General features: G+C 40.3%; 1 protein-coding gene across 8 annotated transcripts in view; it reads left to right on the forward strand.

The window, feature by feature from the left end:
- Positions 1-9,572, forward strand: part of add3a (adducin 3 (gamma) a) — a 103,497-nt gene extending 93,925 nt beyond the window's left edge. For 4 of the 8 annotated variants that reach the window (XM_080879589.1, XM_080879590.1, XM_080879588.1 and 1 more), the window contains 6 exons: positions 108-212; positions 1,627-1,713; positions 2,477-2,512; positions 3,182-3,305; positions 5,764-5,856; positions 8,093-9,572. In XM_080879589.1, the coding sequence (XP_080735715.1) occupies positions 108-212; positions 1,627-1,713; positions 2,477-2,512; positions 3,182-3,305; positions 5,764-5,856; positions 8,093-8,343 (696 nt within the window). In that variant the 3' untranslated portion in view covers positions 8,344-9,572. The remainder of the gene's footprint in view (positions 1-107; positions 213-1,626; positions 1,714-2,476; positions 2,513-3,181; positions 3,306-5,763; positions 5,857-8,092) is intronic. The other 4 variants (XM_080879591.1, XM_080879593.1, XM_080879592.1 and 1 more) reach the window with 4 other exon arrangements.
- The last annotated feature ends 2,883 nt before the right edge of the window (positions 9,573-12,455 follow it).

A 12,455-nucleotide genomic window follows, 5' to 3' on the forward strand; every position in this document is an offset into this window, starting at 1 on the left:
GTTGTGAACTACAGGGGTTCAGCTGCATCATCATTATTATTTTTAATATTATTAATATTATTATTATATTTTTTGAAACAAAGTTTTCACTGGTCTTCTGTTAACAGTGGATGAAGGCAGATGACCCAGGAACCCCAATTCGTATCGAGGATCCCAATCAGTTTGTCCCTCTCAACACAGATCCCACTGAAGTGCTGGCGAAGAGGAACAAAGTAAGTAAAACTACCATTTTTAGCAGACGCTTGATGCTTTCAACGTGACGAAAATCTAAAGATGGAGTGACAGAAATTGTAGGATACACTTTACTATTTTGTGCTGGGTTCTGTTTAAAAGTGTGAGGATATTAACACTTAATTAATAATTAAATAAATCTCTATCATAGCCTCATATGTTTAAGGAGGGCATAACAGCCACAATGCTACTTTGAAGTATCAGGTTTTTTTGTTTTACTATTCTGAAAGCCAAATATGAGCATATCTACACCAGGGGGTAGCTAACTAGAGCCATGCTAAATAGTAATAGTATTAATTTTACTATAAAGGTAATAATGTTTCAATAAAGATTATCTAGAAATCACCAAACAAAGCAGAAAACAGTCGAAATCAATCATTCAGATTAACAGAGGTGAGGATTTACAGCAGCCAGTCCCCTAAATTTAACATTTATAGTATCAAAGTAGATTAGTTATAAAAATAATTTTAAAGAATCGCCTACTGTACAGTTGTTGTCAAGAGTGTCTCTTTCTACCATACTTTTATGTGTATAGTCTGGTCCCCATGTAATCATACTACTGTATAATTTGTAGTCAGTGCTTGTGAAGACGGCTACATTTGAACTGTCACTGCACTGGTTTTAGAGCATCTTACAAAATCAGTACAAAGGAAGGAAGCTGGCAGAATTATTGGAACAAGTCTGCCAGAGATCAGTAATATCTTCCCCACTCGCTGTCTGAGGAGGGTGCACAGTATCCTGCGGGACCAACATCACCCTGCGCGCCACCTTTTCCATCTGCTGCCCTCAGGGAGAAGGTACAGGTCTATACAGGCCAGAACATCCAGACTGGCCAACAGTCTGTATCCACAGGCTGTGAGGCTCCTGAACTCTCTGCCCCCCTCTCACGGACAATAACCATATCCAACTTCTTAATAGCAATGAACTGGTCTGCATTGGTGCATCATATCTTTATTCTCTTCCCCCTCCTGCCCCCCCCTCCCCTCTTTCTTAAATAGATAACTATCATATCTGATATCATATCTCACAGTACAATAATATTGAACGGGTTGCATTGTTGTATTTTGTCATGTTTCTCAGGTCTTTGTCTGAATTTCTACGAACATTATTGCTAAGGATTGTCTTATTGCATTGGAGTCACACTGGGTTAAATATGTGCACTTGGGTTTTAAGGGGTATTTATTATTTTCTTCTTTTTTTTGGGTTGTATGGAAGCCCCAAACGCAATTTCATTGTTCTTGACAATGACAATAAATAAATAAATACTAAATACTAAATACTAGGCACTGAAACATCTGACTGTATCAGGCATGTTGTCCTGATTCCTGACAGAATGTTTGTGTTCACTTGTTTGGGTTATTAGAGTAAGTCACCGTGTGTTTCGTCCCGTTACAGATCAGAGAGCAGAACCGGCTTGATGTGATGTCATCAGGGCCGCGGTCTCAGCACCTCGCAGGCATCCCTGTCGATGAACCGCGAAAGGTGAGAATTTCCTCTTTCTCGCCTCTAAACCTCGTGTTCTGTGGAAACCGTCGTTTTTAGAGAGCAGAGCTTCAAAGAAGAAAGTATCTGGTGGTAAACTGTAGATGTGTAACATCTAATATCTGTTTTAACAAGACAGGTTTTCACAAAAAATGCATAAAGTTTAAGCAGTTAGATGCTGTGACTTAACAATAAATACTTTTAATTCCTCTTAAAGGGCACACCGGGGTACATGACAAACAGTTTTTGCAGGATATTCTTCAATTAACAGAAAGTCCTTACAGATATTTGAAGAAAATCCAGAATAGCTGGTGTTGATAATGCTATAAAAACAGTTGAGGTTTGCAGGACATCTTTATCTAACTTTAAGGAGAAACTTATAGGTGGGCTTAGTTGTTCTGGCTGATTAGAGATTTGCTTTTTTGTGATTATGATAGAGCTTTTCTGCATATTACAGGAGTTTCCTAATCTTAATGACTTAGTGAGAACATTAGAGGAGGAGGACTCTCCAAAACTATTAAAAAAAAAAACTTTATCCAAAATTGTTCAGACTGCCAGTTTAAGCCACTTTAATGACATCTCTTGAACACTAGGGGGAGACAAGTAAACACATTTATAACGGATGAAATGAAGCTCTTGACAGTTGCACTTTACTAGCAAGGATAGAATTGAATGTATAAATTAATGGAACAAGTGAAGTAAAAATGTCTCAACTAGAAGTTGTGGTGCTGATGGTTTCGTGGTTTAATGTTTTGTCTTGAAGGATCTGGTGCAGATAAACGTTCTGGTAAATACCAACGTACGTTTTCCTGTCTGTGGTTGTTTTTAGTTTTTTACTTTTTTTTTGTTCGTTTTATGATTTTTAACACTTCATCACTCGTTCTGATCAAAAACCACTGCATGTGTTTTGCTTTAAAATTGACAACTGTTTTCAATGTATTACTTGTTTGCTTTAAACGAAACTGCACTTATTCGTGAGAGTTGTTGAAGTGTGATGATTTGTTGGAGCACGAGTCTTTTTCTGACATTTTTAGGCAGAAAGCTTAGCAGAGATTTAAGCTCAAGTGCGTTGTGTGTGTGTGCACGAATGTGAGTAATAAAAACATCTTGCGTGGAGTTGATTAGATGTGGATTCTGTGATGTGGTTTTATCTTTACACGAGCTGCCTTAGTCATCCTCTAATGAATGATTGTCATCCTCAGACACAGTGGGTGTTTGTGCCATTTTTAAAAAACGTATTTTTCTTTTAAGTCGGTCAGTGCAGTCATGACTAAAGAGGCGGTGTTGTTTTCTCTGTGTGTGTGTGTGTGTGTGCATGTTTTTTTTTGGTACGTGTACCTTTGGTGTGTGCTTGTGTGTTAGTACATGGTTTGTTTTTTAAATTTCAGAGTGTGTGCCAGTGCCTCCTGATTATTTCTCTCTGTGTACGTGTGTCCCATCCTCACCCCTCTGCCTGTCTCCTCCCCAGCCATACGTGCCCACAGAGGAAGAGCAGATGGCTCCCCTGCCTCCCAACCCTTTCAGTGAGTTGTCAGAGAAGGCGCTGGAAGAGTATCGCAAGAACGTGGAGAGAAGGCAACTGGGCCTCAGCGGTACGGCACATACGCTCACGAATACACTTCTGTTAACAACCATCAAAGCTCACGCACACATGGCGAGATGAACTCGAACCCAGAGTTTTCTTTCCTGCTGCCAGCTGCAGACGACCTTACCAATCGGTGAAGGTTCATTAAACAACAAAATATTGAGCCGGGGCTTGAAACAAATTGGATCAATAATCAATATGCAAGATACAATTTGAGCGCGCACATCGGGAGATTAGTTTGAGCCAGCAAGAGGAATTGTCATCTGCTTAGCTGGGTGCTGGCGTCAGTTTACTCCGGTGCAGGAAACTGGTCCTTTTCTTTTAATTTATCACTTTATATCATGGTTTTGATACATTTATTTAAAGTAAATCTTCTTTTTTTTTTAAATGCTGGTCTATTAACCATCACAATCATCTTTAATAACCCTGAAGGAAAAACTAAGACCTCAAGAAATCTTGAATATGAATTTATCCGGTTCCGCTTGTATCTCTTGAGAGCTGAGTGAAATCAGTTTGTGTTGCCCCTGGATTAAAAGCTCATCGGCACCTAAAACTACTGTTGGTGTTTGAGTCATTAAAGGGGTTTTTTGCACGTTTTAAAAGACTTTAAACTGTGGAAAAAATAAGACACTAAGAGCCAGATATTCAAAAGTCCTTAAAATAAACAGCTGGAGCAGATTTCAACTTGAGCTTAAAACTAATCAGGATTTCTTAAAATTGGTTCTGCAATTACAAAGCCGTCCCCTTGGAGACTGATTAGTAAACAGCTCAACTTTCCTTTGTGCCCTCTCAGCAGTCTGGTGGTAACAAAAGATTTAAATGATCTCGGTCAACGCGTGCACAGACGCACATCTATATACCTATACGTCTATATCTATATGCAAGGTCTATGGCTGCTTTAAACTGTGTTAACCTTGTCAACACACACACAAATACACACACAAGTCAAGGCTAATCATATTAGCCTTCTGTCCTATTATCTTTCAGAGAGGCAGAGGAAAAATCAATAGCGAATCAATATCTGGGGGGCCTTCTGTCACACTGGAGCACAGTGAATGTGTATTTGTGTGTTGTGTATATTTGGGTAAGGCCATGTGTATGGATGGCTGCAAATGTTCTTCTGTGCATATGAAACATGGTGCGACTGTATGTGTGTAAGGGGCCAGTGTGACTAAGATGGCAGAGCGAACAGACAGCAGGTCTTCACACCCGCCACATGATCAGAGCCCGTTGCTATGACACTTTTGCCCCCATAGCCCCATGAATCCCCGGTGACCAATCTGGAGACAAGCTGGAGACCGTCTGGAAAGGCCTGATACACGCACACACACGTTTATAGGCTTAGCCTGCGATTAGTTGTGACATGCAGATTGTATATATTGATCATTTTTTAAAAAACAGATTGATTATAATGCGCATTATATAAGAGAACTGATCAAATTGAGCTATATGTGACATAGATATGTATGAACACATGTACAGATGCGTATTATGTGCTATATGTTTCACATGAGGTGACAAAGCTCATGCAAATGACTACACACACTGAGATCATCTCATCTGAGGCTCGCACGCATTTTTATCTGTGTATATACAGAACACCGAGTACTATCACTGCACAGATCAGGCTGTTATGCAAACACGTCCTATACGCTGTGCTTGTAGGAGTTGTGAATGATTGTGACGACTGCCAGCTCGATGTGTAAGCCCGAACGTACTAATGAATGTGTTAAAGTGATCAGGGAACGTCTTTCATTCAGACTAATTGGTGTTTAAAATAAAATTAAGCTACTGTAGCTAAGCTGCGTGGCAACACTATGTGCTCCTTATGGTTGGATAGAATTGTTTAAGAATCTAAAGTTCAAAGGGGACTCATTATGCTTGTTTCTTTATCTATTTTAAAGAAGAATATAAACTTTTCTCATAATCTCCTTATTCTATATAAGAGTGACTGAGATTTCTTTTCTTTCTTGCCCTAAACTAAATTTTTCTGTATTTAAATGTCTCACAATACAAATACTTCAGTCTATGTAAATGAGACATCTCATAAAGAAAGTTTAAACTTTGGTGGTCTAGCTAGCAGTGGACCACAAGTCACCATCAAGAGCGTTGTCTGTGTTAAGGTTTAGCAAAATGTTACAGTGTGTGCTCAGCCACCCACGCCCGGGGGCGGGTGGATTGATGGCACTCTGATAGCTGGGTGATCAGCAGACAAGGATTTTGTAAATTTTGTTGGAAAACAGCTGTGCATGCCCTGATTCTAACATGTGTGTGTGTGTTACCACTAATCTGTCAACCTCCCCACCCCACTCCCTCCGGACCCTTCATCCCAATTCCCTCCAACCTCTCATCCCACTCACCCCTGCTGTCTTCCCTCTACTTCCACCCCCTACACCCTGCCACAATCCTCTCATCCAACCCTCACAACCTCCCCCCACCTGGCCCCGTCCCTACCCTCCCTGCAGATGGCGAGCACGAGCTAACCTCTGACGATGGCTCCACTCTCTCTCAGTCTCTGTCTGTCACCCAGTCCCCGCAAAGCACTTCAGCTAAAGAAGGTATCACTCACTCACAGACTGAATTGTTTTTCAGAATGAGCTTCACTGTCTTGCTTTTTGACTTTAATGTCCGACGTGTGTTTGTGGACGAGCATGAGAGCGTAAATTTAACTGCAATAGACTAAATGCTTATTATACAGTGCCTGAACTAGCTCATGCTGTACTAACTAGTCTTTCATGTTAAAACGTGGTCATCTAATTCAATGAAACTGCAACAGTTTCACTACATTTAATACCTCTCTGGCTTTTTTTTTTTTTTTTTTTTGGACAATTCAAATTTATATTGGGTTATGAAAATGTAGCATTGCCTGAAAGGTATGAATTCATATTTTATACACTTATTATTTTGCCATTGAGGGTCCAAAGGTTTGTTTGTTTTTTAGAGCAATGGGAGAAGCAATTTTTAAAGACTTGAAGTCTTGTAAACTTATCAAGCATTCAGGGATTTCTGTGATTTTGCAATTGGTTGCCAGAGAGTAGCTGCTTCAAGAAATGGCATCAATTTGTGGTTATATCAGCCCAGCACTTTTCTCTCATTTTATTGCTAAGATAAACGAACTCCCTCCTGATGAAAACTCATACTTCCATTTTCTGCTAGTTATCTGGGTCTGCTACGGTGTGAGTAGTGATGCCCAGACCCCCCTCTCACCAGACAGTCTTGGGGGGGTAAGCTGTCTACCATGTCCTGCCCAGAGGTCTCCTCCTTGTTGAACATGCCTGAAACACCTTGCCTAGAAGGCGTCCTGATCAGATGCCTGAGTCGCCTTTCCTTTTGATGTAGAGGAGCAGCATCTCTCCTCTGAGCTGCTCACCCCTATCTCTAATAGAGAGCCCAGACATTCAAAGAAGGCTCATTTTGCCAACAGTTAAATATTCGTTTGGTCACTACCTACAGCTTGTGGCCATAGATGAGAGTAGGAACATGGATCAGCCAATAAATTGAGAGCTTTGCCGTCATGCTCTGCATCACTTCCTAATGAAAGATACAAGACGGTATTGATTTTCTTATTTGGCTCATTCAGTGTTTTTATCTAAACTTGAGGTTTTGTCGCAGTCTTACACGCATCATTATAAAGACTTATCAAGAGTGAATGTTCATTTGGTGTTAACATCACAGATCTGAGGGATTGGTAATGGGAAGTTTCACATCACTGGGTTTCTTGCCTGTTGCCGCCCTTTGAATGTATTTCGTCTGTTAACACGCAAGATTGACATTTGAAGCCATTTGGTGTGCCGCCAAGAAATGGCAGGATCATAGAGGTCTCTCTACAAGTTGTAAATAATGGCACTATGGGATTGGCTTCCTGTCCACTTCCTTCCAGGGCAAACACGCAAAACCACACAATAACAATTAACCAATAACGGCGCGTTCACTCAGGGGACCTATATTTTCTGACACTGTCACCATGAGGTCAGCCGTGGTGTACAGCAAGCCTTTTAGTCCAACCATCTGGTTTTTATGCAATGATGAAAATAACCTGAGAGGACACGTTTGGTGCGTAATATGAAACCAGCGCCCTGGATTGGTTAACCTGCATTTGCAGCACAGAGAACGGAGATGTGACGCTTCCCGGCATGTTACGTGAACACCGATTAAGGCAGTGTGTGCAGTGTGCTGTTCAAAGCTCCCATTTTGTTGGGTTGAAAGGAGGGCAGACTCTCTGGGCTATCAGGTCACTGGGGTTTTTACGCAGGGATATTACGAAATATGTAGAGCACGGGGACACTGTGTGATTAGTACATCCGACAACAGAGCCTCGCATTTGGCACAAGAGGACACAATGAGACACAATAAGAGATGAGACATATTCAGTGTGAGGAAAATATATTGATTTAATCAGTCATTCCTCCAATATGATAACATGAACATGCACCTCAGTGATGCTCCACCAGTAATAGTTATGAGTTTGTTCTTGGTGGACATCCACAAGCTGAAGATTCCTATTGGTGGAAAACGACTAGAAAAGAGCCAGTTTTAATGAACTCTGTTTAACTACCAGATAATAGCTTGTATGCCAAAATGCTAAACATGATCATGATGTAAAAAGCCAAAGAATATTTTATTTGAAAAGAGAATGCCTTGCAGCTCATAGATTTACCCTACATGTATCCCTTCCAAAGAACACTTAAATCCAGGGAGCTCTTCTTTGTCGTGGGAGAATTTATCACATCTTGCAGATGTTGTGCCCGATGTTTTCACCTCTAACTTGTGTCTGGCTAATTTCCCTTCCCGCAGAGAACCACACAGGACTGATGAACGGTAAAAACGACCACGGGGACGTGGACGAGGAGCTGTCAAAGCGCGTGAGCCAGCTGACCACCAGCGTCGAGAGCGTGGAGATCACCGTGCGCTCCGGGGAGAAAATCGAAGAGGCCCTGTCCCCCGAGAGCTCGCCCTCCAAGTCGCCCAACACCAAGAAGAAGAAGAAGTTCCGCACCCCATCCTTCCTGAAGAAAAACAAAAAGAAAGAGAAGACGGAGGCTTGAGAGCGAGCAGGCAGCAGGGGGCGAGGCAGACGGGGAGATCATCTGCATAGAAGAATGAGGGGCAAGCAAACCCCCGTTTTCTGTTTTAATAATGTCTGTTTTTATTTTGTTTTAAATGTCCTTTTATGTTTTTAATTTTATTTGTTTTTTAACAAAAGGTTTTATGTGCAAAAGGCAGAGGAAACGAATTAACAAAAATCTGTTTGTAATAAAAAAAGAGACGTTTTCTCCTTCTGCAAAAAGACAAGAAAGCTTAGGGGTTTGGGGCGGGCAAGTGAGGCCACAGATTAAAACTGCAACAGATGTGGGGTGGCTAGGGCTGGTAGTGGGGTGTCTGCACACCTGACCTCCTGTGCAGGGCTTTAACGGGGCTCCTTGAAAGTGTCATTGAAGGCCGGTTTAGATCCTGAGTTTTTGGCTACTCCTGTGATTATTCCCGGGTTGAAAAATGGAACGTGAAACCACGTTGTTTTTTTCTTGCTTCAAATAATTGGAATGCAGCCCGAGTGTTGTAAAACTGCACACGTTTAAAAGAAACGCTTTTTTTCCTCCCCTTCTAAGACCTTCCAGCCCTTTTACCTCCTCCTTCTTCTTCTTCTTCTTTTTTTTTTATATCCCGGTCACCTGACTCTGCATACGGAACAGCGAGACCACATAAAATTTCAAGTCACACTGGAAAACTGGTCTCAGAGGGAAAAAGAAAACAGCCACAGGGTTTGTGTTGATTTATTTACTGTGAGAGAGGCTCTCTCACGCTCTTCAGGCTACTGTAGGCACAGGCTTCTGACAAAAACCTTCTTTTCAGCTTGTTGTGGTTGAACTACAGATGAGTTTTAAGAGTAGAGACAGTGAGGCTGACAGTCTATCACAACTTTTATCTGAGAGAGAATATTTATGTAGCATTTTTTTTTTTTCATCTTGTCCTTTTCATCTCAGTGTTTGTTGGTTTTTTGCCAAATTAATGGGAGGAAAAAACAATCTCATCTTAAGCAAGCATCTCTATTTCTAGTTTGTCATCTCATTTTTACTGAACACAAATTTGGTATTAGTTGACTGTTTTGTACTCATTTCTAAGCTTCTACAGAGAATACAGATGTTATGCATGATTTCTCTTTTTTTCCTGTTTTATTTTTTTTGCAGCAACTGAATTTATTTGGCTGTCTTCTGTAGTGATGCCTGATTTTTTTTTTTTTTTTTTTTTTTTTTTTTTTTTTCAAATTATATTCTAACCTTCAGAGTACACAAAGTTACTATATAACACAGATATATGAAAACTGGATATGTTGGCTATAGATTTTTTTTCTCGTTAGCTATATATTTTTTATTTCATGGTGCAGCACTTTTTGTGGTATATAACACATTTTAGTTGCAAGTGGTTTCACCAGTGAGGAGGATCGTGAAGTAATTTGGTAAAAGTCGTGCAAGTAGAAAGCGAGGCATGGTGTCGGGGAGCGGTCAGGACCCAGAAAGTGAGTTGAATGAAGACGGACAGAATAATCTTTCATTGGTGTCACACGTGAGAAAATATTACTGTGCTCAAGCAGCGTTTCTGCTAAACGCAGTCCCCAGCTGCGATGGGAAGCATGGGTCATGGAGAGTAGAGCGGTGACGTCTTTTTGTTTGGTGTGTTTGTGCGTGCGTGCGTGTGTTTTTAAGCCATATTGTAATTTTTTTCCTCCATTATTTTAATAAGACAAGGGTTGTGATTCTTATCTGCCTGCTCAGGCGTCATAGACCCTAATAAGAACTCTGTTAAATCACCCCAGTGACTGCATCGACACCCCTCAGGCACCTCAAAACTTTATTATTTTATTTTATATTTTTGCAGTGGCTACACTCAGCAGCTACGCCTCCTTGCTTAATTTGCTGTTTTATTTCCTCCAAGAACTGGAACATCATTAGGAGGTCATAGGACATTTTATTTTTTTATGATTCCTTTCCGGGCCCGGTCATTATTTCAGCTTCTAAAGCCTCCCCTCCTGTAATTTCTCTTCTAAACACGATCCTGTTGTAACTGGCGGATGACCCACAGTTGAACTCAGCAAAGCCAAAGTGTGATGGGTTGCTGCATATCCTCCCCCCTGCAGTTTAACCAGATGTACCAATATCCCAGCTAGCAATGTGAAGTATTGGATTTGGAGGGAGTGCGGGAGGGTTTAGGGGCACATCTTTAGCCGTGTTAAACGATAGCTTTTGGCTCCGGGCGAAGAACTGAGGTCACACAACTGAAAGATGGAGAAAGAGAGGAAATGGAAGTGCTTATCTGTGTGTAGTAGACAGGAGCAGGGGAAAAGGACAACCTGATACTAACACACCATATTTTCACCACTCAGATGTTGTTTTTTTGGTTTTCTTTGATACATCGCTCCTCCAGGAAATCTTTTTTCATCCTCCATTTGTATCGCAGTACGGTTTTTTTTTCTTTTCTTTTTTTTTTTTTTAAGTTTGCAGAATGCATTAGGTGGTGTTTTTTTTTTTTTTTTTTTTTTTATTAACTTTTTTTCTTTTTTAGCAAAATTGCTTCCAGATGAACTGAATTTGCATCACATCCTTTTTATTTTCTCATCTGTTTTTGACTGTTTGCACCTTGCTTTGCTAATGTCTCACCCTCTTTTTTTTTTCTTTTTTTTTTTTTTCTGTTCAACACAAAAAAACAAACCAAAAAAAAGTAAACAAACAAAAAGAACGAGTTTTGCTTTGGCATGCCAGAATGAGCCAAGCTACTTTGTGACCTGTGAAAATCCTATATAAATGGTTATCTAATGGAGTTGCTTTTAGATGTATTGCTAATCTGTGTAAATTCACAAATAAAACTGTATTTTAAGAACCCGATGCTCATTTTTTTTTCATGTTTGTGCTTCACAGTCCATATCATTCTTCAGCTTTAGTTTGACATAATCCATACACAATCATTTTACTTTAACATTTCCATGAACGGAGTAGTTTTATAAGCTTAATGCTGCATTTTCATGAGGTTTCAGTATTGTAGAACAGCCTCATGGAAGAGAAAGACCTGTGCTGACATACAGGACGCTTTGTTGCGTGAGCATGGGTGGGGTGGTGGTGGGTGGGGGGACTCTGGTGCCTTTATCTTTAATCAAGGAGTGAATATGAATGTATACGTATGTGTGTTTATAGTTCAAACTGAAAAATATGGCACTGATTAAATGTGAAAATCATCAACAGACCCAAGAACTCTGGAAGGACAGAAGTCATGATGAGAGTAAACATATGCATTGAGTCATGATCCCATGGCTATATAAAGCAGCACTTTGTAAGGTTTGTGTATAAGGAAATCTTTCCGTGACAAGTTATTGTTGTGCTATGAATAATCCTTGTCATTATTTTCACACGTGAAGTCTTATTACAGCGGATTTTTAAGGCCGTTGTTCCCAACCTAAGGGCGAGGTGATCTGTAAGTCACATGAGTGACGACAAGTCATTTTATTTGAACTGTTGTAATATTTTCCTCAAACTGGTCAATAACCATAACTATGCATCCTTATAAATGCATCACACTGTCCAAATGCTTTTCCCTATAAAGACGTTATTTGATGACCCGCTCTGTGGCCTTAATGAGTTTTGACCTTTTAGAATAAAAATGTTGTCTTTAGTCTGCCATTAAAATAGTTTCCAGATTTTTCCAAAGGTAGCAGCAAAGGCAGAGACCACCCTCACTAACTTCTGATGCAAACCCAATCACCAGAAACTGCTTAGTTCAGAAAAGGATTTGAAGGGCTTACTCCTAGCAGGCTTTCAAGGGGTAAAGAGTTAAAAATAGCTTTATTATTCCAAACACTCCTTCCCTTTGAAATAAAAAAAATGAAGTACCTACAATTCAAGTCAATACTGGTCGAGGCTTTAGTGCAGCCCTAGCCCTTCTCAATGTAAAAAACTGTAGTAATCACAACCCTACCACACAAATCCAGTAGTAGTAGTATACTCTGAGTCTGAATAATAAAGCCATTTTAAACCTGGATTCTGACTCATAGCCAGCAGTGGGCGAGTGCTTGCAGAAAGAAATCCACTTGCATAGAAGAAGATGCAAGTAGACTTCTCACTTAATATCTCAGTAACTCTCCCCTTTTATTGTCTGTTATTTAATAAAGTAT

Source organism: Rhamphochromis sp. 'chilingali', assembly GCF_963969265.1.
Source record: "Rhamphochromis sp. 'chilingali' genome assembly, chromosome: 4".
Classification (NCBI taxonomy): Eukaryota; Metazoa; Chordata; class Actinopteri; order Cichliformes; family Cichlidae; genus Rhamphochromis; species Rhamphochromis sp. 'chilingali'.